Source organism: Hippocampus guttulatus, chromosome 16 (genome assembly GCF_054856545.1).
Source record: "Hippocampus guttulatus isolate MCC_2025c chromosome 16, RoL_Hgut_1.0, whole genome shotgun sequence".
NCBI lineage: Eukaryota > Metazoa > Chordata > Actinopteri > Syngnathiformes > Syngnathidae > Hippocampus > Hippocampus guttulatus.
Window position 1 is genome coordinate 13591438 of NC_141276.1, and position 25221 is coordinate 13616658.

General features: G+C 41.8%; 1 protein-coding gene across 4 annotated transcripts in view; it reads right to left on the reverse strand.

The window, feature by feature from the left end:
- The window catches only part of septin12 (septin 12), a 120175-nt gene that overhangs the window by 29431 nt on the left and 65523 nt on the right, over nt 1-25221 (reverse strand). Inside the window, exon 1 of one of the 4 annotated variants that reach the window (XM_086132356.1) lies at nt 13812-13900. The exons of 2 other annotated variants lie outside the window; for them this stretch is intronic. Coding sequence is in view for 1 of the 2 variants with exons in the window: in XM_086132355.1 (XP_085988481.1) it covers nt 9519-9528 (10 nt within the window). In the remaining variant the exon portion in view is untranslated. Of the gene's footprint in view, nt 1-9518; nt 9700-13811; nt 13901-25221 lie in introns of those variants that run through there. One more of the 4 variants, XM_086132355.1, reaches the window with a different exon arrangement.

The window sequence follows — 25221 nt, forward strand, 5'->3', positions numbered from 1 at the left end:
ATATTGTAAGACTTCGAATTTCTCGAGGAACTTTTTTTTTGTACAGCAGCACTTCAATGTAAATATTAACAATGTTTTTTTTTTCTTCCTGGATTTTGCTTGGCTCTCGACGAAGGCGGACGCTTTTGCTTTCTGCTCCTGTCCCCTCACCCCCATCCCACCCTTCCCTGCTCGCCACTCAGTCCATGTGCTCTCTTTGTCTGACTTTTCCTAGCCTCTTGTCGTATTTTCATCCTAAAAACAAACATGGAATTGGTTGGCTGGTCTCTCGATGCCATCGACAAAATTTTCTCGATGAGAAGAGCAGGCAGTGGGGAGCCTACTTGCCCCTCTGGGACTTTTGCTGCTGGGTACACCCTAGATCAGGGGTGGGCAAACTTTTTGGCTCGGGGGCTGCATTGACTTTTAAAATTTGACAGAAGGGCCAGGTCAGCACGAGCTATGGTACATTAAAAAAAAAACTGCATTTGTTGACAGTCCATATCAAACATCAACAGAACAAAAGCATGAAAGTACGGTATTAATATACTTTTTTTAAATGACAAAAGTGTTGTTGATGACCTATTTTAGCCTGTGCATCGCTGCAGATGGGTTGTGATCAGACCAGTAGAAGTAGAGCGATACAGAGGTACTAGGTGGTCGAAAAGATTGCCCCGCCCCCCCATGTTCTGCAACTTCAAGGCCGGATTCGGCCCGTGGGCCGTAGTTTGCCCACCACTGCCCTAGATCCTTGGAGGAAGCGGAGAATGGTGTGCCTGTCAACACTGTCCGTTGAGGATGTGGATGACATCTACATCATCTGACTTCCGATAACAGGTATGGTGCTGTTTGGTGTTAGCAGTTTCCTGATCTATCACAAAATTCAACCGACGGGAGTAGCCCTATTGGAAGTGAAGAGGCTGCCGGTCTAAGGATGGCATAGTGCGGATCTCCAACACTCAGACTCAGACTGTGCTCAACCACAAACTGTTGCGGTTTTGGAGCGTCTCTGCAAGATAGTCAAGAACTTGGAGAAACTGGAATCCGTGCTCAAATATTGACAGAAATCACGGATTTGGCTGATCGACGCCACTAAAGAGACATAAGCCACGGACTCAAGGCTGTCTTAAATTCTTGGGCAGCCTGCTACCAAAACAACATCCGCTATCTCGACCTTCCCCTGATGAAAATATGCACGGAAGCTAGTCCCCCACCATCACCCCCTCCCTCATACATTCCCCTGATTCACCGTCTTCATTGTTTATGTCTTGTGACCTGTTGTAACTGTCATATGCTTGTGCAGGAGTTTTTTGCCTAACTCAAATTATCCTCAAATTGAGGGTAGTTCGAGTGTGTGTTTTTTTTCTCCCCCTCTCCCTCCCTTGTGGTTTCTTTCTGACTTCCGGGTTGAGTGAACGCTGGCGCGTTTTGGCTGCCGCTCCTCAACCCGTATTGTTTTGTGTTTTTTGTTATTGTAAAGTGTCCTTGGGTGTCTTGAAAGGCGCTTATAAATAAAATGTATTATTATTATTATTATTATTATTATTAAACCAGCTCCTACAGTGAGTACTAACCCTTCCAGTGTTAACCCTTTCATGCACCCTGTAACCTGATAACATGGTAAGTTGTCCACTGTAGTAATGGCCGTCCCTGGAAGGGCTAAAAACAACAAAACTGGACCTTCGACATACTTTTAGGATCTTAACATGTGATGCAGTGCACAACATGAAAAACAAGCCCATCTGTTTGCTCCTCCCTCCGTCTGTGTCCTAACAGGAGTTATGGTCTTCATGAGCATCCAGTTAGTGTCTGAAACTTGTAGCAGTACCTTAGCTTTAATGTTAACACATTCACATGATACAACAGCTCGCTTATTTCATTCCAATTTAAACAGAAGACGGTTTGTCTGTCTCTGACCACTTGAAACATTTCCTGACTCGAAAAAAAAACCCATCAGTCAACGCCAACTTAACACAGTAATAATGCCCTACAATTAATCGAACAAAACACATTTGAGGCAAGGAGGGGTGGATGCTGTATTTTTGTTGTTTAAACATTACTATTAAACATGAATGATTTCATTTGTATAGAATTTCTAGAATTTTAGGGATGCAAAATTGAGAAAGAGCTTGCCAGTGTTCACCATGACAAGCAAACTCAATGTGGCACAGACACTTCCCGGTTTACCTGACCAGTGAAGTATCACAAGTCTTTGTGTACAGTCTGGGTCTGTAGTCTGGTCTGTGTTGTAAGAGGATTGACAGTTGAGTGCACATGCGTGTCCGCTCACAAATGCATGACTGAGGCATGTATGTGAGAATGACTTTCAGCAGATACAAGAAGTCCACACACCCGTGCTGAAAGGCCAGGTAAAATATGAGCTTTTGAATATGATTGGTTTATTCTGCACTCAGCCATATCCCCGGTTATAAGAGAGTGTGCACAATTGTGCAACGACATCTCATTTCTTTATTTCTCCTTCTCCCCATTTTTTTCTCTCTGTGAAATTGTACAGGTTATAGGTCTTATTAATGAATGAAAACGTTTTTAAATGATTTATCTTGATAATACATTTTCATAAACATTTTTTGTTTTGAACTGGGACGCTTCGACTTTTTATATCCACTGTATATGTGAAATTAATCACTTCCAGGGATTGAAAATCAACAGCCTGCGGTAATAGCTCCATCTCACCTTCTTTATTTCCTCTTTGTTTCGTTGTACTTTATTGTGTTTCCACCCACTGCTTGCAGGCAGCCAACAGGACTGCAACTGTTTGGTCTCAAGGCAGAGGAGGTGATGCAGGAGTGTTTCTATATCACAGATTGATTGTCCGTATTTAAAGAAGTACATTTTGGCAAAAAGATTATCCTTATTATTTTGTTCACGTTCAATAATTCTGTCCATAAAGAGAGCTCCATTAAGAAAGTTGCGCGCGCACACACACACACACACAAACTGAGGCTACCCCGAAGTGTTAAGTTGCATCATTTAATCAGCTAAAAATATCCAACTGTAAACCCATTAGGACACAGGTAATCCTGATGAGTAGTGACAGAGTACAAGTGAAACACATTTAAGTCTGGTTTTCCTTTAAATACTGCAATAAGCTTTCATATTATTGTAATAAAAGTTAAATATACACATATTTAGCACAATGTGATGTTTTCCAAAGACCAACATTTAAAAGATGTATTGAGGACAATTTATTTAGTGATCACTTGATTCAGAATCCGAATAATCATTGTTATCTTATTAAAATAACTATTTTTTTCTTGCTATCTGGAACAAACGCCGAGTTCAATTATGTTGATATATTTGGGATAAATTTCCACAGAGGTTTGTTTTTATTCATTTTTACGTGAAGCACATGGCAACTCTAGATTTGACATCAGTTTAAACGGTATATATTATTTCAGTGGTAGTTACATGCAGCATTTTCTTTTCCTCCGAGGAGGAGGATAATGAGGAGACTCAGGCATGTAGAAGACAAAGTCAATAATATATGTGCACTTAAACCCACTCAGACAGAGTGTGTAATGACTAGTAATGTCTGTGAAATGCAAACAGTGTGTCAGATTGCCAGAGAGAAACGGACACAAACTTATTGACTAAGGACAGAAAAAAAACGAAGGCAAACACGTATTGTAGGGGAGGAACTGACACAAACTCATTTAGAACACAACAAAGAGGACCTGCAATTTACACAAACTGACTTCTTCCTTTTTGTGTCCTGGTTTTGCACAGCAAGAGAAGCAAAAGTAGTAGGGTTTTTTTTCCTCACACTGATCAGTGGTTCTCGAACAATAGACACACAAATGAAATGAGAAAAATATACATGTATTCTGTAATCGCTGACAACCATGATCCCGCACGTTTTTTAAGTGCGCAACTGTTCACACACCCACGACTGTTTTGATCATGCTTTGAGATGAAGGACTAGCTGAAGAAATGGTGTAACACTTAGCTACTCTTTTTTCTGAAACAAATATAGTATGGGCCAAGATACTGCAGTGTGAGGTTGGGGAAGCTCAAGCTGAATCACATCGCAACACGGTGTCTGTTTTGAACAGTGGGAGAAGTACCACACACAAACATTCCGAATGTGAAAATGAGACATTGAAAGGCCAGGAACGTCAAAGATTCAATCTACTAGTTGCTACATAGCAACAGTGCTCACCACTCAGCCTCGACATCTGTCAAAGGTTGTTAAAAATGATTCCCTTTCACACAACCTTGTCGAAACGACACGAAACAATGTAATTTTCAAGCCGCCTTGTCAGAAAATGAGGTACGTGTTCATCAACTGCTTATTTTCCCCTTTTAGGTCGTACACAGTTGCAGGAAAAATAGGTGGACTCTTTGGAATTACCTGTATTTTCACATAAAAAGGTCATGTATAATGTGATCTTGATCCAAATCAGAATAAACAAACCCAGTTCTGTTGGAGCAAATTCCACAAATTCACACAACTTGTGTGGGCGTGCCAGTGAAATTCTGTCGGAACCAGAAGTCCGTCACTGTCAGGTGTCATTATTTTGGCCGAACCCAGTCCGTCAATCCGTCATTGTTATTTTTAATAGGCCTCCATCACTAAATTACATTTCGTCATCGCTATTTTAAGAATGTTAATAAAAAGCTGCTTATGAGAATATCATTTATTCATTTAGAAACATTTTAGACCACACAAAAAATATAGAAATTCCACGTCCTGCTTCTCCTTCCCAAAAATGCTGCAGTCTGCGCTTTTTCGGGTAAGTGTTTCAAAGTAACCGACAACTGTCGGTCCGCCAGAAAAGGGGAGTTGATCAGTGACGAACTGGCAAGTTTTCCATCGATGCTGTCGGACAAGTGTAAATGCCCAACTCTGGCTGTGTATCAGGAAGGGTCGCTTTTACAAACAAATCCAATCTGATCATATTGATTGGATTCGAGCTCAGGCGATTCCTGGCTCTGATTAGCTCTCTAATTAGCACATGGGTTCACATACTTTGTCCTCAGCTAATTGGTACATCAGTCTTGGTAAGTAAGCGTCGATTCACTTGTCCCTTTGAGCCAGAACTCATCAAAAGCAGGACATCACCGCCTGCACATGCATACAGCTGTTTTAGCATTCCGATGATTAGATGCGACAACGTCAGCATGACAATGCCAAATGCTTTCCTCACAAACAGATGCGAGTCTCAGGTCTTAAACGTCAGCCTCTCTTCAGATGCTTGTGATACTCCCTAACAGCAAATTTGAGTTCTCAACAGTCCCTCTTTGCACTGATACTTCATAGGGCAGCAAGCAGGGAAAACTCAGGCCAAAAATAAATAAATAAATAAAGATTCCCGAGAGAGACTGACTTCATTTTAAGTGTTCATGCTTTGACAAATAGCAGACTTGGCTCCTGAGGAGAGGCGACGGCCGTGCTGAAACTTTTGGGCAGTGAAGGGAGGTTGTCTTTGTGAAACAAATAACATTAGAAGAGAAAACGGTGTGAAGACACAGTTAGAGACTGGCTTTCATTGCACCGCAAAGTATCTCAAAACCTTCGAAGTTTTGTCCCCAGTAATGTGTTAACATGGCTGTCCTTTATCTGCATAGGCTTGTGAAAATGAGAGCATGATTGTGAAAAATCATTTGGGCGGATTTTAACCTGACCTACTCCAGACAATGAGACTGTGAAAGAATGCAGATTTATGAATTGTTGGCAAACATGGATGGAAAACCTTTTGCCCTTTATGCTTTGCCCCTCGTTAAAACGCCAAATATTTTATAAACTTGCAGAGGCACTTTTCAAATTCAAGATGTACTGTACTGAGATGAAAAAGGTAGTCAATATTTATGTTGTTGTTGACATCCTCCTGTATTATATATAGTTAGTGATAGCAGATCCAGTGATTGTCTTTCATCATTGTCCTGTGGCTGGATGCAAGACATGCCACCCCGTCAAACTAAACGTGTCTTGAGCCTTTTATTGACACTAAACTACACATTGCTAAACATCCATCCATCCATTCTCTCAACAGCTTATCCATACCGGGGTCACGGGGTAGGCGCAAACATGTTCATCCGTACTATTATTTGACAAGATAAATTGAGAATACAACTCTGGTGTTCTCATACTGTATGACAGAATTTGTTTTGTGACCAGTAAATCAATGTTTATGTCCCAAGTGTTAATTAATAGAAATTGGGTCGTAGTCTGAAAGTCCGCCGTAAGATGACAAATATGTAACAGAAAGATCTGCAATTGCACAGAAAAAAAAGGTGTATACCTAAACATTTTCGATGACGCACAACGGATGACACACTGGGTGCAAAACCCATGAACGCAACACATTTCCCCCTGGGGCACTGACGTCTGACGCTCAGCCTGAATTTATGAATTAAGACCCAAACGTATTGTGAGGGTTTGTTGGGAGCGTCTGGCGGAATCCCCTGTCAGAAAGAGTTTCAACTCCCACCTCCGGCAGAGCTTTTCCCATGTCCCCGGGGATGCGGGGGACATTGAGTCCGAATGGACCATGTTCCGTGCCTCTATTGTTGAGACGGCCAATCTGAGTTGTGGACGTAAGGTGGTTGGTGCCTGTCGTGGCGGCAACCCCCGTACTCGCTGGTGGACACCAGCAGTAAGGGATGCCGTCAAGCTGAAAAAGGAGTCCTATCGAGCCTTTATGGCCTGTGGGACCCCAGAGGCAGCTGATGGGTATCGACTGGCCAAGTGGAACGCAGCTTCGGTGGTCACCGAGGCAAAAACCCGGGCATGGGAAGAGTTCGGTGAGGCCATGGAAGCCGACTTCCGGACGGCTTCGAGGAAATTCTGGTCCACCATCCGACGTCTCAGGAGGGGGAAGCAGTGCATCACTAACACTGTGTACAGTGGGGATGGGGCGCTGCTGACTTCGACTCGGGACGTTGTGAACCGGTGGGCAGAGTACTTCGAAGACCTCCTCAACTCCACCAACCAAGGAAGCAGAGTCTGAGGACCCTGAGGTGGGCTGTCCTATCTCTGTGGTTGAAGTCACCGATGTGGTTAAAAAGCTCCTCGGTGGCAAGGCCCCGGGGGTGGATGAGATCCTCCTGGAGTTACTCAAGGCTCTGGATGTTGTGGGGCTGTCCTGGTTGACATGCCTCTGCAACATCGCGTGGTCAACGGGGAGAGTGCCTCTGGATTGGCAGACCGGGGTGGTAGTCCCTCTTTTTAAAAAGGGGGACCGGAGGGTGTGTTCCAACTACAGAGGGATCACACTCCTCAGCCTCCCTGGTAAGGTATATTCACGGGTGCTGGAGAGGAGGGTCCATCAGGAAGTCAAGCCTCAGATTGAGGAGGAGCAGTGTGGTTTTCGTCCTGGCCATGGAGCAGTGGACTAGCTCTACACCCTTAGCAGGTTCCTCGAGGGTATGTGGGAATTCGCCCACCCAGTCTACACGTGTTTTGTGGATTTGGAGAAGGCGTTTGACCGTGTCCCTCAGGGAGTTCTGTGGGGGGTGCTTCGTGGGTATGGGGTACCGAACCCCCTGATACGGGCTGTTCGGTCAGTATACCACCGATGTCAGAGTTTGGTTCGCATTGCCGGCAGTAAGTCGGAATCGTTTCCAGTGAGCGTAGGACTCTGCCAAGGCTGCCCTTTGTCGCCGATTCTGTTCATAACCTTTATGGACAGAATTTCTAGGCGCAGCCAAAGCATTGAGGGGGTCCGTTTTGGTGGCCTCAGAATTTCATCTCTGCTTTTTGCAGATGATGTGGTACTGTTGGCTCCTTCAAGCAGGGCTCTCCAACTCTCACTGGAGTGTTTCGCAGCCGAGTGTGAAGCGGTTGGGATGAAAATCAGCACCTCCAAATCTGAAACAATGGTCCTCAGTTGGAAAAGGGTTGAGTGCCCCCTGCGGGTCGGGGAGGGGATATTGCCCCAAGTGGAGGAGTTTAAGTATCTTGGGGTCTTGTTCACGAGTGAGGGCAGAAGGGAGCGAGAGATCGACAGGCGGATCGGTGCATCTGCTGTGATGGGGACTTTGTATCGGTCTGTCGTGGTAAAGAAGGAGCTGAGCCAAAGGGCGAAGCTCTCAATTTTCCGGTCGATCTATGTTCCAACCCTCATCTATGGTCACGAGCTATCGGTCGGGACCGAAAGAATGAGATCCCGGATACAAGCGACCGAAATGAGCTTTCTCCTCAGGGTGTCCGGGCTCTCCCTTAGAGATAAAGTGAGAAGCTCGGTCATTCGGGAGGGGCTCAGAGTCGAGCCGCTTCTCCTCCACATCGAGAGGAGCCAGATGAGGTGGCTTGGTCATCTGATTCGGATGCCTCCTGAACGCCTCCCTGGTGAGGTGTTCCGGGCATGTCCCACCGGGAGGAGACCCCGAGGGCGACCCAGGACACGCTGGAGAGACTACGTCACCCAGCTGGCCTGGGAACGCCTCGGGATCCCCCGGGAAGAGCTAGAAGAAGTGGCTGGGGAGAGGGAAGTCTTCCCTGCTAAAGCTGTTGCCACCGCGACCCGACCTTGGATAAGCGGTAGAAGATGGATGGATGGATGGATGGATGGATTCAATGAAGAAATAAAACTGAATAAGAGCATATTTGTAGTTTTGCACACCTGTCCATGAACCTTAAAAACCCGAATACTGCCAATATTCATGTTCTAAAGGGGTTGTTGACCATATGCAAATGTGGTCACTTAAAACTGAGCAAAGACAAGGCACTAACAACTCCTTATAGCTCCCTGGGCACCTACATGCCGCCCATTTCATCGAGTTCAGTACAATATAATACATATACTAATGTATTGATACATGCCGTATTAGTTGCTATGATGGCTTGAAAGAAGAAGTCAAATTTTATGTAATGCGGCTCAAATTGCAATGATTTGTTGTTTCCCTTTATTTGCAACGTCATTGTGACCTAATTGGATTTGGGGCCCATTTTCATTTTTTTTTCCAGAAAGAAGTATTATTTTGGAATTCTGAGTATGAATGGTTGTTCGTCAACGTGTGCCCTATGATTGGCTGGCAACCAGTTAAGACAGCCGGGATAGGCTCCAGCATGCCCGCGACCCTCGTCAGGGTCAGCGGATTAGAAAATGAATGGATGGATATTATTTTGGACAATAAGTAATCTATTGGAGAGTAAACATTAAAAGTAGGATTCATGCTTTGAGACAAAATAATACTGATATAACTTATCTAGATAGGGTTAGGCATATTTTCTTTTTAATGACCTCAAAGGCAAATTACATATACAGGATCTCCTTAAAATGGTAATTTTATTCATGATACACAATTTATACACAGAATATTTGACAGTGCCATCTTAAACCAATAAGCAAGGCTTAAGGTTGAATTTATCACAGATTCTTGCGTGCCACAATAAACTTACTTGAAGGACTGTTTGATTCAAGAGTTTCAAAGAGGTTGCTCAACAGCCCTCTTCCCTCCTTCCCCATTCTGAGCGCCAAAATGGACCAGTCCTGTCAGCTTTCATTGTTGGCCCAGGAGACTGAGCGTACCCCATTGATACCCATGGATGTCAAGAACAAAAAGAAAATTCCTACCTTCGACCATTCAAAATTCCGACTTGTGCGATGCTCTGGCAGCCTCTGCAGGGAACGGTTCAGAAGAATTCGCTTTTGGTTATGGTGTATTTGAACGTTCCTTTCTCAAAGTTTGTCCAACACAACAACAACAGTGATGTCCTGCACGCTTGCCTTTGTATCGTTCCCACTCTGATTGCCTCACGCTCTCTCTGTTTCTCCCTGATGTGAGGAGTAGTGTGAGGAGCCGGCCAAAGAGAGGGAAGGAGAGGGGGGTTTTGGTGGCTAAAAGCAGCACCGGGATCCATTCACATGTAAATTGGCCAAGAAGCTTCCACTAATCCCCATGTGGAGAAGAACACCTCCCCTGTGCGTTGTCCTCCCCCTCTTTTCTGTCAGAATCATTTACCCTGTCGTGGCTGACCTGTCTGTCAATGTGAACAGAGAAAATACTGCCACCAGACTGACGCTCATGTGGCTCCATTACAGACATAGTAGCTGAATGTAACTTTCATTCTGAAAAGAAACTCACTCTTGTTCTCCTCACTTTTTGCTTCAGTTAAGAGACAGAAAATGGATGGATTGATGGATTTATGCACTTTTTACCCAAACCCCATCCCACAAACATACTTTTTTCAGCCCCCACACCCACAGTTGTTTTCAATGGGGAACGTGCAATGCGCGTCATCATCAGCGTCTTCATCCACATATCTGCCATTTTGGAGGCGACTGAACGACAACGTAGAACTCAAGACATGCGCTGTCAAGACGTTCCCTCTGATTTATTGTAATATTTCATAAAATTGAAATGTGGTGAACCATTGCTGTTTTAGGCGGTGCAGCAACGCCTCGCTCCTATAATCGCAAAGGGAAACACCAGACTAAGCTTTTATAGGTTTCCTGCTCGGTTGAAGACAGAGGGAAGCCTTGCTTCAGAGATCACAATGCAATGTCGGATGGTTTTGGTTTTCAGGACTAATATGAAAAAAAATCACCTTCGACAACACACGACTTCTTTCTTGACAATTGCACCATGCTGTTTCTGTATCAATGAAAAATAAATACAGTACATGCGGTGCTTCAAAATATCCTTCCCAATATATACACCAGGTGTTGCAGCTTTAGCGTTGCAACAACTTGGTATGAGTGCATGGGTCAATCGGCAGGTGTGAGAGTGTGAGCTGCCGACTGCAATTTGTTTGCGATTGCCTTGTTCGGTTGAGTTCTGAGGCATCACCTTTGAAGCGCATCTTGGATTTCATTTTGGGTGCCCTCTTCATCTGTCATTGACGTTAAGAGGGTGTACAGTTTGTCTTGAATTGCTTTTATGTATTAATAAGAGCGCTTTTCATCTGTTTTACACTTGCATGGCCATTAGCAATTTTAAATTCCAGTCAATTAGTAAATGTCAATTCAAGTTTTCATGTTTGCCATTAACCCTCAATCAGATCACATGAAAAAAAAATCCCAAGGCAATATTTGGACACCAAAGTCATGACAGATCAATCAGTATCCTGGAATACACTACATTGCTTCTTGTTCACATTACTAGCTGACTTTACTGCTCAAAACAAACCATTCCAGTCACTCATGGTAACAGGTATCATCACCACAAGGGGTGAATGGTAAATTGCACTTGCAATGTAATCACGATTTGAAGAAGCGTGATTTTGTAATCTTAGAGGATGTGGTTTAAATGCTCATTACTTTATTGACAGTAGAGGGGAGGCGGAGGTGTGAGGGGGGGGGGGATTCCCAGAATGCTAAGCTAATGCCGCAGTGCTAGCTTTCAGCCACTCTAGCTTTCAGCTGATCTTTTTCACCTCGCATGGTTAAAACTTCCTGCTTGTGGAATAATAAAACTCTGTTTCAAACCAAAAGTCAGTTCGATAAGATGTTTAATGATGAGATGCCATCTTTAAGTAGGCATGATCATGCCTTTCCTTCCGGTGGGGGTGTGTGATGTTACTAACTGGAGAGCGAGTAGGCTTTATTTTTATCCATGTATATTATATTTATTGATCCATTTATATAAGAGTAAGTGATTTAAGAAGTGCAGTACATGTTTCATGAAATGAAGTAAGGTGTAGGAAGTGGAAGTGCCACCGGATTATTGTTTATTGATTGATTTTAGAAATTGAGTGATTGCGAAGTGCAATCCATGTTTACATTCTAGATCATGTTTCATGAAAGAAAGTGATATGCCGAAAGTGCCAAAGCCGTTGATTTGTTTACATGATTGTTGTAATCTGCACTTGAGTTTGCACCTTTACAGAATAGTATGTACAGTATTTAGGCCAAACAAAAAAGATAGTGTGTTTCCGGTAACATGAAATTTCAGCATAGGGTCGGTAGGTCGGACAAAGTTTTTTTAAAATCTTTTTATTTTTCCCCATCAAAAATTTAAACAAAATAACCATAAAACATAAAACAAGAAGACATAGAACCCGCCGCTCTGCGGCCGGCGCCGCCGCCACCTATTTAGTTTTCTCCCCGCTCCGGACTCGGGGGCCGGGGCACGCTGCCGCCTCCGCCGCCGTCCTCCTAAACCCTCGGTTTTTACTCGGCCCGTGGTGTTCATCAAATAGTTCGCTGAATTTTTTCGATACATCAATGGATACTATTTTCTTAACATTACGGTGCAAGCATGCGACTGTAACACAGAAAACGCGGTTTAAACTGTCGTCGGAGATCACGGCCGCCGCCATGTTTCAATGTTGTTGACATACGACAGGGCAAACGACGCATGCGCTCAACGTGAATATTGCGAGTTTGCATCGATGTAAACCCTCAACACAAAAATGTAGAGGGTTTGAAAAAAATGCCGACCCTAAAGTTTTTTTTCGACGTAGAAATTCTCGGTCGGTCGGGTTACCGGAAACACACTACTTTTTTTCTACGCCTTACGTTTACAATACACCTGTGTGGCCGATGTTAAACTGTCGTGGTGAACGCTGACCAAGCTGCCCGTCAAAATATTTAGTAAATTCATACCTGTAATTGAAGTAGATATACGGTCTTTCATATTAATGAATGCTTCATTTGCCTTTACCTCTGTATTCTACAATGCCCGTAAGGTCAATATTGTTTGTTGTTGGAGATTAATTTTTGAAAAAAAACATTAGAAAAAGGACCTGAAAAACAAATCCCCCAAATAAATTGCAAATTAAATTGCAATATTAAGGGGTGGGGGGAGAACTAGATTATTTTCCATCTTCATTCAGCCACTAAGGGATAGCATGCACAATAATGTTGTACATTTGATTGGCTAATAACATATTGTGTCTAAAGTGAGAAGATTACATACAGTACATGGAGAAGTCATGGCAGCTGTCAAAGCCGGATTTCAATTACGAATGTAATATCGTCAGTATTTAACTCCAATAATATGAAGACACTTTCCTTCCAAGTCGCCAGCTGACACAGTAACCTCACTTCACTCTGTAATGGGTGTGTCTGTTGAGGCTCTAGATCCATGACATTCTGTTGTAAACTTTCCTCGAGGCTGATGTCTGGAAGCCCTCACACCACAATGCAAACATAAGTCACTGGATGCAATAATTTAAAGTCTGTATACCAGTGACTGTGCTTCATAAAATAAGGTAAATGCGCAGCATATGATAAAAGGAAATGTAGGAATGCTGAGCCATCATCCACTCTCAAAGTGAAGCAGTTTTTCATGAGAATGGTCTTTTTCTTTTTTTGGCGAACTCCTAAACTGTCCTTTCCTAACCATCAATACTCAATTTATGATACTTTTCTGAACATTTTATTTTATTTTGTGCTTATCTGATCTGTCAGGTATGTATTATTATTTTTTTTATTTTGTCATATATATATACTGTATATATATAATTTTCCTAATACATACATCATGATGTTTTGTGGAACGTGTTGCTCCAATTTGTCATACTCTGGCAAGACTAAACTTAATTGTCATAATAAATGGCAGTATTCACATGAGCCAAGGCTTTTGGTCACCTCTGATACACTGAATTGTACCGTATGTTCCTTTCCACTTCCCCAAACGCAAAGTAACCAAGGAACCGAGAAACAAATACCAAGACCAAAACTTGCCATTTCAAAAGAAAATTAAACAATTGTCATCATTCATCCTCATCAATCTCCTCCAATAAGATTAACAAAATCCCAGTTGAAAGTTTTTACATATCCAAATCTGGAGTGCCAACCAAGACAGAAGTTTTACTATGGAATAAAATAAAGAAATAAATGCAAACATGAATAATGTCACTGATCCAACCACATAATAGTTTAAAGGGTCTAAACACAGGAATAAGAGAACTGTTCTTTTACCTGTTGCTTGGAGAACCTGGCAGTTCAGCAATGACACACAACAACTGGGCAGGATGTCATCTCACTGCTTGTGTGTAAGGAGGGGTGTGCCACAGTGTGTATGTTTGTGCGTGTGTGTGTTTGTGTGTGTCAGTCAGAGGATGATGCATTTCCTGGCTTGTGGCAAGGGGAACCGTTTCCTGGTTTAACTTTTAGTGAGTTGTGCACTGTTTCAACCCAATACACAAAATGATTTGTACCGAATAGGAAATATTCCCTTAAATGTGCCATTCAAATTCAAGTCAGTTCAAGACTCTGAAACGACCGGATAAGATAACTAACAGTCGTGATGGAATCAATGAGAAATTCAGTCACTGGCATGAGGAAATATATCTCCAGTTGTGAAATGGTTGAAACCATACATGCACACATTCTTAAGCATTATCCTGTTGAATTTCTCACCCAATAATGTACTGCTCATGTTACAGCAGGATCACCTCAATGTCAACTCAGAATCTTGACAAATGAGACTTAATAATGATCGTAATTGAGTTGTCCCACCTGAGAGACTTTACCACAATGCTGAACAATCCAAAAGAACATTGTCAAACGTTCACCTTCTGTCAGTAACTCAAGAAAAGTATGCAAATCTTCAAATGACTTCCGGATTATGAGTTGCTGTGATTACAATGACGTGGATGACTGAGAATCTACACAGACACTTCAAGTTACTTGGTTAAAATAAATAAATAAGTACATCAATAAAAATCTGAAATATCTTTGCGAGTATTTGAGATTTGTGACATATATATACATATATACACAGTATATATATATATATATATATATATATATATATATATATATATATATACTGTATATATACCCCCAAACTAGATGAGTGGTTGCAACAGATCCCTGGGAACAACATCGGACATCTCAGTCCAGAAATGTGCAGTGCTGGGAACAGCAAGGATACTACGCAGAACCCTCTGGTAGAGGACCCGAGCTGAATGAGGGACGGACACCACCCGAGGGGTGAGACGAGGATTTAAAAAAAATAATATATATATATATATATATATATATATATATATATATTTTTTTTACTTTTACAATAACCTATTAATGAGGTATTAACAGTTTCACCTTACAGCTCAGTGTGTCGTAAGACTTGCACGGCTTTATCCTTGAGACAAGCATATGTGACTGGCACTTAACTACTGTGACAAGACCGAGGCAGTACATGGCAACTACCACTTGTGAAGCCACATGCAAAAAAACAGACATCTTTGTCCTAAAAGCCTAATCTTGCCGCAACAAGGAAGACCTCTTCTCCTAGGCAGCTCGTTTTCCTCTGGAGGTTCATTCAACCACACACGGTCCCCAACCTTGCAAAACTCCAAAAACATACCAGCTGCATTTCTATGGGCCTGCAACTCAAGTATGCCGGCTGCGACGAGCTGGCAAGGTCTCTCCACCTACGATGCTCTCATAGAAAACTGGAGACTTCTTTCTTTGTGGACACTGATCACACCAAGTTTTAATGAGTCAACAATAAAATACATCTGGCTTGTGCCAAGACTTGTTTACAGGCACAGTGAGGTGTCAAAAGTCTGCCTTGCAGGTGTCCTAGGACAGCTTGGCTCACCAACTGTGTTCTTTGCTCCACACTAAGCAGCTACACAGCCCTGAACTGCATTCTGTCAATGAAAGTCAGGCAACGACAATCATGCCAGTCAATACAGGTTTACTTATACAGAGCAGAGGTGCCCAAACATTTTTGACCGAAGATCTACTTTTCGATCAACCAACCTCGCACGATCGACCCGTTACTGTGCATGCGCGCATGCCATGATGAGCAATAGACTGCCGCTGAGGCATGCAACTCACTATTGCAGCCTGTTAACTATCGGAGCTCACGCGTACAGTTTTAAAATGCTTCTTTCGGTCCCCAAGATTCCCATTCTTTGTGAGTGCCGTTGGTGAATTGTACACGAAATCCACTTTGCCTGATAATCATGATGATAATAATAATAATAAATAATAATAATAATAAAGGCTCCATCGCAACTGCTCTGATCGCAAGCTGCCATTCCAGACTGCTGAGCGCTTGCAACTTCCGGTGACACAGTTCACATGCCACCGTACGTTAAACGTGACCTGCTTTATTTTATTCTGTTTTTTAAATACTTTTTGTGAAAGTGAGACTGATGGGATGATTAGGGTTCAGTGTGCATTAACACAAAAAGTATATTACGAACATGCACCCCTGATATAGAGCTTTCACAACAGCTACAACTGTAACAAGGCACTTTACAGAATAAATATTGTGTCCAAGAAATCAGAATATTGATCCATATGGATCATGTTCGTAATATACTTTTATAGTATATACTTTTTATACTATAAAAATATACTTTATATATATTAGGGCTGTCAAACGATTAAAATATTTAATCTAATTAAAAATGCAATGTCATAATTAAAATTAACTGAAAATTAATCGTGATTACTCACACATTTTTTTATAATTTCTGAATTTTCTTTTATATTTTTTTTGTCCTATTTTTCCCCCTTTTTAATGCTCTCATCACCATGGAATCATGAATCAGTTTTCTATGTGCAAAATGCAAATATTTACTGAAGTAACAATTTTGATTTTCAATTTTACATGAACATACTTCGTTTTTCTCAAGTTTGCTTTGAACACAGCAGTCAGGCTATGTTGATTCTGTTGGTCCTTCTTGCGCGGAAGTCTCTCTATGGTTTTGGGTTGACATCATTTCGGATGACTACACTTGGTTTGATGACAACACTGGAGATGTTTTATTTTCAGTGTGGTTGCTAGGTCGCTACCACTGCACCGCTGAACTTTCGACATGCCTCAGCGCATCGTCGCTGTCAGACGAACACAGAGAAGCTCCACCCACATTATTTATATGGACACAGAACACGGTGACCTTCCACACAAAATAGTTCCAAACAAGTAACAATCGTGTCAGTGGCATACATCAAACTCAACAGAATGCCTGCTCTTTATTCACCAGAGGCTCATCAACCTAGTCTCTTATTTCTCTCCCGAAACAGTGTATTCTCCCGCTTGGTGTACCTTAGCCTTCTCCGCTACGTACAATTTCTGTTCTTAGCTTGTAATGGAGGCTCTCGCTGGCAATCCGTAGTGGAGTCGTTAGATGCAATGCGATAGATTTCAGTTTGAGTCTGGCTGTGGACAATGTTGACAGGCTTGCATGCAGTAGCCATACATTTAGCTATGGCTTCAGCAAATTTGTTCTTCGTCGTGTCATCCATTTTCTTCGCTTTGAAATGATCCATAGCTGTCTGTCTTAGATGAGGGGGCGGAGTACTCACATCAGCTGTGTGCTTGGCCATTAAGTGGTATTTCAGACTCGACATGCTATGATGATAGCTCAGTTTACTACTGCAAAACATACAGGTAACTTTGGTCTTGTCAGTGGAAGAATCTGGCAACTTTTTAAAAGTAAACTTTCCATTCATAAACTCTTTAAGTATCCATTTTCGGTGTCTCACGCGTGCGTGGACCTGTGCAGCGCGCTTGTTGTTTTGTTTCTGGTTTATTTATAGAGCAACGTAACATCCGCTGTGACGTGTGCCGCGTTAATCTTGCGAGAAAAAAAAATTAATCCCGCTAAAATTAATTTAAATTAATGTTGATAACAACGCGCTAAACTGACAGCTCTAATATATATATATATATATATATATATATATATATATATATATACCTGTATATATATATGAAAGGTGCATTGGATTTTTAATTCTTTCCTTGTGTACAGAATTGTGTAATTCTGTACACAAGGAAAGGATTAAAAATATGCGATTAGAGTTGGAAAGCTTTCCTTAAATGGTCTCCCTTTCATTGGCTCTTTCTTGGCCTCCACTTTTTGAAGTCACTGAACACGTTTTCATTCACCCCACAAATGGCCCATCGGTGTCAATGTGAGTGTGAATGGTTGTCAGTCTCTCTGTCAGCCCTGTGATTAACTGATGATCCGCCCAGGTTGACCCTTGCTCAATGTCAGCTGAGACAGAGAGAGCGGCATTATGAAAATTAATGCAAATAGCAATAGAAAAAACAAAAAGAAAAATAATAATAAATAAATAAATTCTGGTCTCTGGTCTCTGCACATAGTAGCATATGATTTTGAATTCTGAAGAATTGACTTTGTGTAAACAGCTTGAAACAAAAAAAATTTATCTGCATCGCTTTGATAGGCTGCTGTGTCAATTATGTTTCTTGATGACTTTTTCTTTCTTTCTTGCGTTATTGCCGCCACGACAGAGATGTCAAGGTTGCGGAACACTTGAGAGATGACAGCATTCCAACATCGCCCACATGAAACACTTCCCAGACGTCTCACATTCCCTTGCTCCTCCTCTGTGCGATACTATAAATGAGATTCCCATGGTTTGTATTTCCGAGAATATAATAACAATCTTTGTGAAAATGCAGATACCTGGAGAAAAACCCTTTTATCATTAAGATCATTTCTTGAGTCACCTAATGTCTTCACCATGGTTTGGGAAACACATGAAAAAGACATTGTATTGTTGTATTTGTTGACAATTGTACGAACATTCTATAAAATAACTTTTTGCCAATTTGGTGCAGATTGTGTAGACAAAAACACAAGATTTTAAATGTGGTGCAAGAAGAGTAGACAGATAACTCAGGACATATTATTTGATGCATTTTTTCATTGCTGTGATAAAAACAAAAGTGACAGTTAACAAAAAAAAAACTCCAGAGAAATTAGGATTTTGTTTGTGATATAATAAACCCATGTAAGTGCTGTATTTTAGTTTATGCAAATTAGATAAGATCATTATTTGTTTGCTGGTTCGATGAGGGGGCGGCCTGGTGTTTGAGTGGTTAGCGCATCAACCTCACAGCGCAGAGGTACCGGGTTCAATTCCAGCTCTGGCCTTAGTGTGTGTAGTTTGCATGTTCTCCCTGTGCCTGTGTGGCTTTTCTCCGGGTACTCCAGTTTCCTCCCACATTCCAAAAACATGCGTGGCAGGCTGATTAACACTCTAATATGTCCCTAGGTGTGAGTGTGAGTGTGGATCGTTGTTCGTCTCTGTGTGCCCTGGGATTGACTGGCAACTGGTTCTGGGTGTCCCCCGCCTAATACCCGAAGACAGTTGGGATAGGCTCCAGCACGCCCCGCGACCCTTGTGAGGATAAAGTGGTTCAGAAAATGGATGGATGGATGGTTCTATGAGGACAAGCTGTGTAGAAAACAGATGGATGGACTTGTGAGTTGAGGTGAGTGGCCAGTCTAACTTAAAATCAGTGGCATAATTCCTGCAAGCAACAGTTCAGGAGGAGAATATGGACAACACCCTGAATTGATGGCCAGACAATAACAGGGCACATATTGTAACTATTCACACCGGCACTCACATTCACGCGCTGAATTCTGTGAGTCACTCCCCTGTCAGTGACTGCGCACAATTATGTTGTAATGCAGTCTGAATGTATTGTGCAGCATGTTTAACAACCAAAGTGACTGCAGTCACCAGGCTTGAGAAATTAGCAAAACAACAATGTAATAAATGTGAATCACGCAGTATTGCAAAATACATTGAAAGTCCAAAACACCCACCACAGTGAATCCTGAATCTCAGTGGACGTGCCTTGTTTATTTAACCTTCAAACTTCATTGTCGCTCGGTTTACATCCAGCAGGTCCTGCGATATGAAAAATTACTTATTGTCGTATGTTGATGTGATCTTGAAGTGGTACTGTGCACTGTTTACTCAGGCTGAAGTGCAGGAAAAATGGAGTGTCTTATCTCGCAGCAGGGTGCTGCCATATTGAATTGAAATCCTCTTTCAGGACTTGAAATTTCACAACAACCAGATGTTCTCAAAAAGATCGACTCAGTTTCAGCATTCTGTTGTGAAAACCAAAAAGGAGGTACGTTTGTGGATGTAGTACTCTTTTGCACCACTAGAGTGCCTCTTTCTCCACAAGATAATGAGCAGAATGGCACTTCATGAGAAGCCATTGATACGAGAGGTAGAATAAAAATTAAACCAAACAACAAACCTTGTAAAAAAAAAATCTGAGAAATGTGGCATCTCAAAACAGTGAAAACCTATGACATACAAAGGTAAAGAGGATTGTTTTTCTGTGACCCTCATTGCATGTGTCAACATGTTGCAACTGTGGAATGCAACAAATTCTATATTGTCCAAACAATTATTTACACTATCTTCACTTTTTATTTTCTGCACTACTTGAATCTTGTCACTCAGCATTATGTGATCAAATTTCAACTTCCCTCTCTCTTGAAGACACGAGCAGAGTATTTGTTTGACAGCTTAATTATTAAGAAATAGAGCAACACCTGACGTTTACAGAATGGATTACTTTCTAGGTACCTGCCTGATGGCTTCAGTATATTGTAAAAAGTATTTGAAGATTAGGGACTGATATACATATATATATATATATACCTGTATATACGATACGAGTTGTCAAACGATCAAAATATTGAATCGAATTAAAAATGCAAATGTCATAATTAACTCTAATTAATTCAAAATTAATCGTGATTACTCACACATTTTTTATTGTTTCTGAATTTCCTTAAATATTTTTTTGTCCTATTTTTTCCCGTTTTAATGCTCTCATCAACATGGAATCATGGATCAGTTTTCTATGTGCAAAATGCAAATATTTACTGAAACACCGATTTTCAATTTTACATGAACATTTTTCACTTGGAGCAGTTATTCACACATAATCTCTCACACAATATTACTGTCTATCAACAACAGTGAAAAAAATATTTTGCCACACAACAGCTCCTTTAACAGCTCTTTTTAGGGAATCAAAACAGAGCAATATAAAATTATAAAGTTCACATCTAAGGTAAACTAGAACTCATCCTATTGTGGATTTAAGCCATGATTGCATATTTCGTTTTTCTCAAGTTTGCTTTGAACACAACAGTCAGGCTATGTGTTCTCAGCAAATTTGTTCTTCGTCGTGTCATCCATTTTCTTCGCTTTGAAATGATTCATAGCTGTCTGTCTTAGACGAGGGGGCGCAGTACTCACATCAGCTGTGTGCTTGGCCATTAAGTGGTATTTCAGACTCGACGTGCTATGATGATAGCTCAGTTTACAACTGCAAAACATACAGGTAACTTTGGCCTTGTCAGTGGAACAATCTGGCAGCTTTTTAAAAGTAAACCTTCCATTCATAAACTCTTTAAGTATCTGATTTCGGTGTCTCGCGGTGCCGTGGCTGGCAAAACAGACATAGGCGTGGACTTCTGCAGCGCGCTTGTTGTTTTGTTTCCAGTGTAGAGCAACGTAAAATCCGCTGTGACGTATGCCGCGTTAATCTCGTGAGAAAAAAATTTAATCACGTTAAAATTCATTTAAATTAATGCCGATAAAAATGCGCTAAACTGACAGCTCTAATATATATATATATATATATATATACACATATCACCCATCAAATTTTTAGTAATTCACCTCGATACTTACTTGTTCTGAGAACAAATCAAAAAAAAAATCTAAGATAAAAGAACATTTGAAAATGGTTTTTGAAATACAAATTAAGTCTGGAGTACCCCCTAAAATGCCATTTGTCTATTGCCCCCCATGACCAAATAGAATATCAATTAAAACTGTAAAAATTATACATTTATAGTAAATTAGTTTCATTTGTTTTAATTAACATATTTTAAATAATAATTATTCATCGAATGTGTGTTCCACCACATGTAAGCAACCTTTTTGCCATCACCTTATACATATAGTACGTTCATGTGTGCGTGCGTGCATGCGTGTGTGTATGCGAGTATGTATATATACATCCATCCTGTGATCCCTTCATAGGACAGTGGCGGAGGACTCTGTGGACTGTTCGATTGGCTTGTGTGTTAGCCCTAACAATTACGCCCACCATTTTGAGAGATGGTTGCATGATTGCTTAACAGTGACCCACCAGGCTTCTCGTTCTGTCTCCCCCATGTTGGTTATTGCTGTCTTGTCTATGTTCCTCTGAACTGGTTGTAACTGGCCAACAACTCTGATTCTGATTGTTTTTAAGTGTGGTGTATTTATGCCTTTGTATTGTTGATAGCAAAGTCGAGTGGTTTTATCATGTTGCATACCCTTGAGGTAGATGAGCAGAATAAATGGTCAGAGTACCTCCTGAGCTTTTGCAAGACGATAATAATGCTAATCATAGGTAAACAGGTTTAGCCACTGCATATTTTATGTTTGGTTGCCATCTCAACGACATGTATGAACAGGGATTAAGGGGGTTTCAAATACCCACTTCATAGATTTGTGATCTCACTGGCCAACTGCACAACATCGGTCCATTCCTCTTTTACGCAATTCTAATTCCTGCATTAATTACAGCAATTCAGTTCCTCCTACCATTTCACGGACTTTACCTCCAGCGCGCTGATCATAAAGAAAATGTGAGGAGCCACTGTGGCGATGAATCAAGTCTGGTGTTTTCACGCCCACAACGGCGCAAATGCCAAGAAACTGTGTGCATCTGTAAAAATATCAAACCTCCACCTCTTAGTCCAAAAAGTCCACTTCAACATACGGTGTGTTCCAATTCAATAAATGACCAGTATTATTTTTCATACTGTCTGTCTGCAAACATAAACAATGCTTCCCATTCTACCTGTGTTCAAACGACAAATTCTAGGCAACACTGCCTCAGAAATGAGCATTTATACTCCCAAATGTTTCGAGCCTCCTATGCACCTATGACCATGACTGCTGCTTGAATACATCACGGTGTCCCACTTCCAGAAAGAGCAAAAAACATGGAAAAAGAAGTCTTAATGTTTTTTTGAAAGGTGTTCTCAAGATGAGGAATCCAGTTAGTCAACGAGCTGTTTACATTTCCTCCATGGAAACATATACCATCACCATTAATCATTGTGAATGAGTTGACAGGTGTGAAGGTAGAAAAGATTTATGCAAGTCAAGCTATCTACTATTTAGTCAATTCAAAAGAAAACTGTTTTTAACTTGAAAATTACATTGAATGTATATTGTTTTACTTGCTTGCTGATTTTTCCTGACATCTTAGTTACCGGCAGAACCAAAAATGTTTGGTCGAACTATTTAACGCTGATGCTGCTAAATGATTCAGATGACCCGCTCACCCTTTCTTAAGCATTGCCCTCAAGCTGTAATTACCCTTTGACCATCACTTCGTGGAATGAGTCTTCTGAATCAATGGCTTGACTCATGTAATTTTCTGAGAATGTCTGTTCAAGAGCATAACTGAGTTTTCAATCATGGGAAAGCCGCTAAACTCGTGGAGTACATTTTTACAAGGGGGTAATATGTCATTAGAATGCTTTTTCCCCAGATACAATCAGAAGCGGACAGATTGAAAGGAGTTCACAACAGGTTTTAGACAGCTTCTACATGACAACTAAGATTGGAGCTCACCCTGTGTAATAATGTTCAGCTGCCAGACTGTTTAAATGACACAGTCATATCTCTAACATCTCACGGTCATGATTATGTGACTGTACGCACTGTTTTTCACCCTTGTAAATTAGCTCAGGCGGTACAGTGGTCATGTTACAATTGTTGGAAGACACCAATCACCAGTTCCTCCGAATGTTGGCTATTCCTGTCATGAAGTGCATGGTGGAAGTGGACTCAAAAGCATGGAGGCAGGAGAAGCAGGGAGTACCGAACAAAATCTATGAACAAAAACTGCTGAAGGGCGGCCCGATGGTCGACTGGTTAGCGCGTCGACCTCACAGTGCAGAGGTCCAGGGTTTGATTTCGACTCTGGCCACCCTGTGTGGAGTTTGCATGTTCTCCCAGTGTCTGCGTAGGTTTTCTCCAGGTACTCCGGTTTCCTCCCACATTCCAAAAGTGAGTTGAGTCATCTACGAGGAGGCCGCACAGAGCTACGAGGAGGCCACAGAGCTACGAGGAAGTGTGAGTTGCTACGCATTGCAGAGCGGAAAGAAGGAGCAGCAACAGCAAAGTCAACATTTCTCTCGTGTGAAGCTTTCCTACATTTGAAAGTAAAGAACAGAGCGAAACATGGTGGCAGCGCGTGTGTAGAAATTGGCGACGTGAAGAGGGGGTTGGACGAAACGCTAGCTCGTTAGCACGGAAGCTAACCGCGGACGTTAGCACGGAAGCTAATTGCGAAAAGTCGCTACGCAGCTGGAACCCACCACCAGAGACCAACCAGCCGAACGCCAGCGAGCGTGAGGGAGCCGGCAACCCCACTTGCCACGTTAGAAACACCCAGCAGCAAGCCCACTGGACACGTCACAAACTAGCATACAACTGGCTAGCAACGAGACCCGACAAAATGCCACCCAAACAGAAGCAAGACACAAAGCAGGATGAGGATTTCCTGACCCTCACTCAAGTAAACGAATTACTCCAGCAACAAAAAGAGCTTTTTACGGCGCTCTTGCAACAACAACAGGAAAACTTCAAAGGATTTGTCAAGATGATAATAGACTCAACAAACTCACGACTTGACACTTTTACCAGGGAAGTCCAAGAAATAAAAACCAGCATCAACTTTACCCAAAAAGAGGTAGACGACATTAAAAAAAATCTAATCTGTCAAACTGGCCATTCCAAAGACATGCAAACAGAATTCTACAAAATATGTGACGGCATGCTTGTATTAACAGACAAGATGGACTACTTGGAAGGACAGTCAAGAAGAAACAACTTGGTAATTGATGGAATTGAGGAAAAACCGGGAGAAACGTGGACTGAAACAGAGGAAAAAGTTCAAAAAATCCTCAAGGAGAAGCTGCTGATACAGGGGCAAATTGAGGTGGAGAGAGCTCACCGCACAGGAAGACAAGAACCTGGAAGACCTCGTCCGAGGCCAGTTGTGGTGAAATTTCTCAAATACAAGGACAGATCAAGGATCCTACAAAAAGCAAAATACTTAAAAGGCTCCAACATCTACATCAACGAAGACTTTACAGATGCCGTACGACAAAAAAGAAAAGAGCTCCTCCCAAAATTAAAAGCTGCACGTGACAGAGGGGAAACTGCCTACTTAAGACATGACAAACTTATCGTCCACCCCCGCACCAGTACTCCAACACAACAGGCTCGAGTTCAACACCATCAAGCAGCATACTGAGAATTATTCACCACCCGAAGATAAAAACTCTGACCCTACTGAAGCAGGAAATTCACATACCAAAAACATGGACTTCGAACCCTTTGATGACCCTTCCAACCCTTTGATGACTTCCAACCCTACTGACCACAAGACATTTGACCCTGAGAACAACTTGGACCCGGACAATAACTTTTTCAAGACCGACCGACCGCGAGGGAGCCAGCGACGACCGACCGTGAGGGGGCCAGTGATGACCGCGAG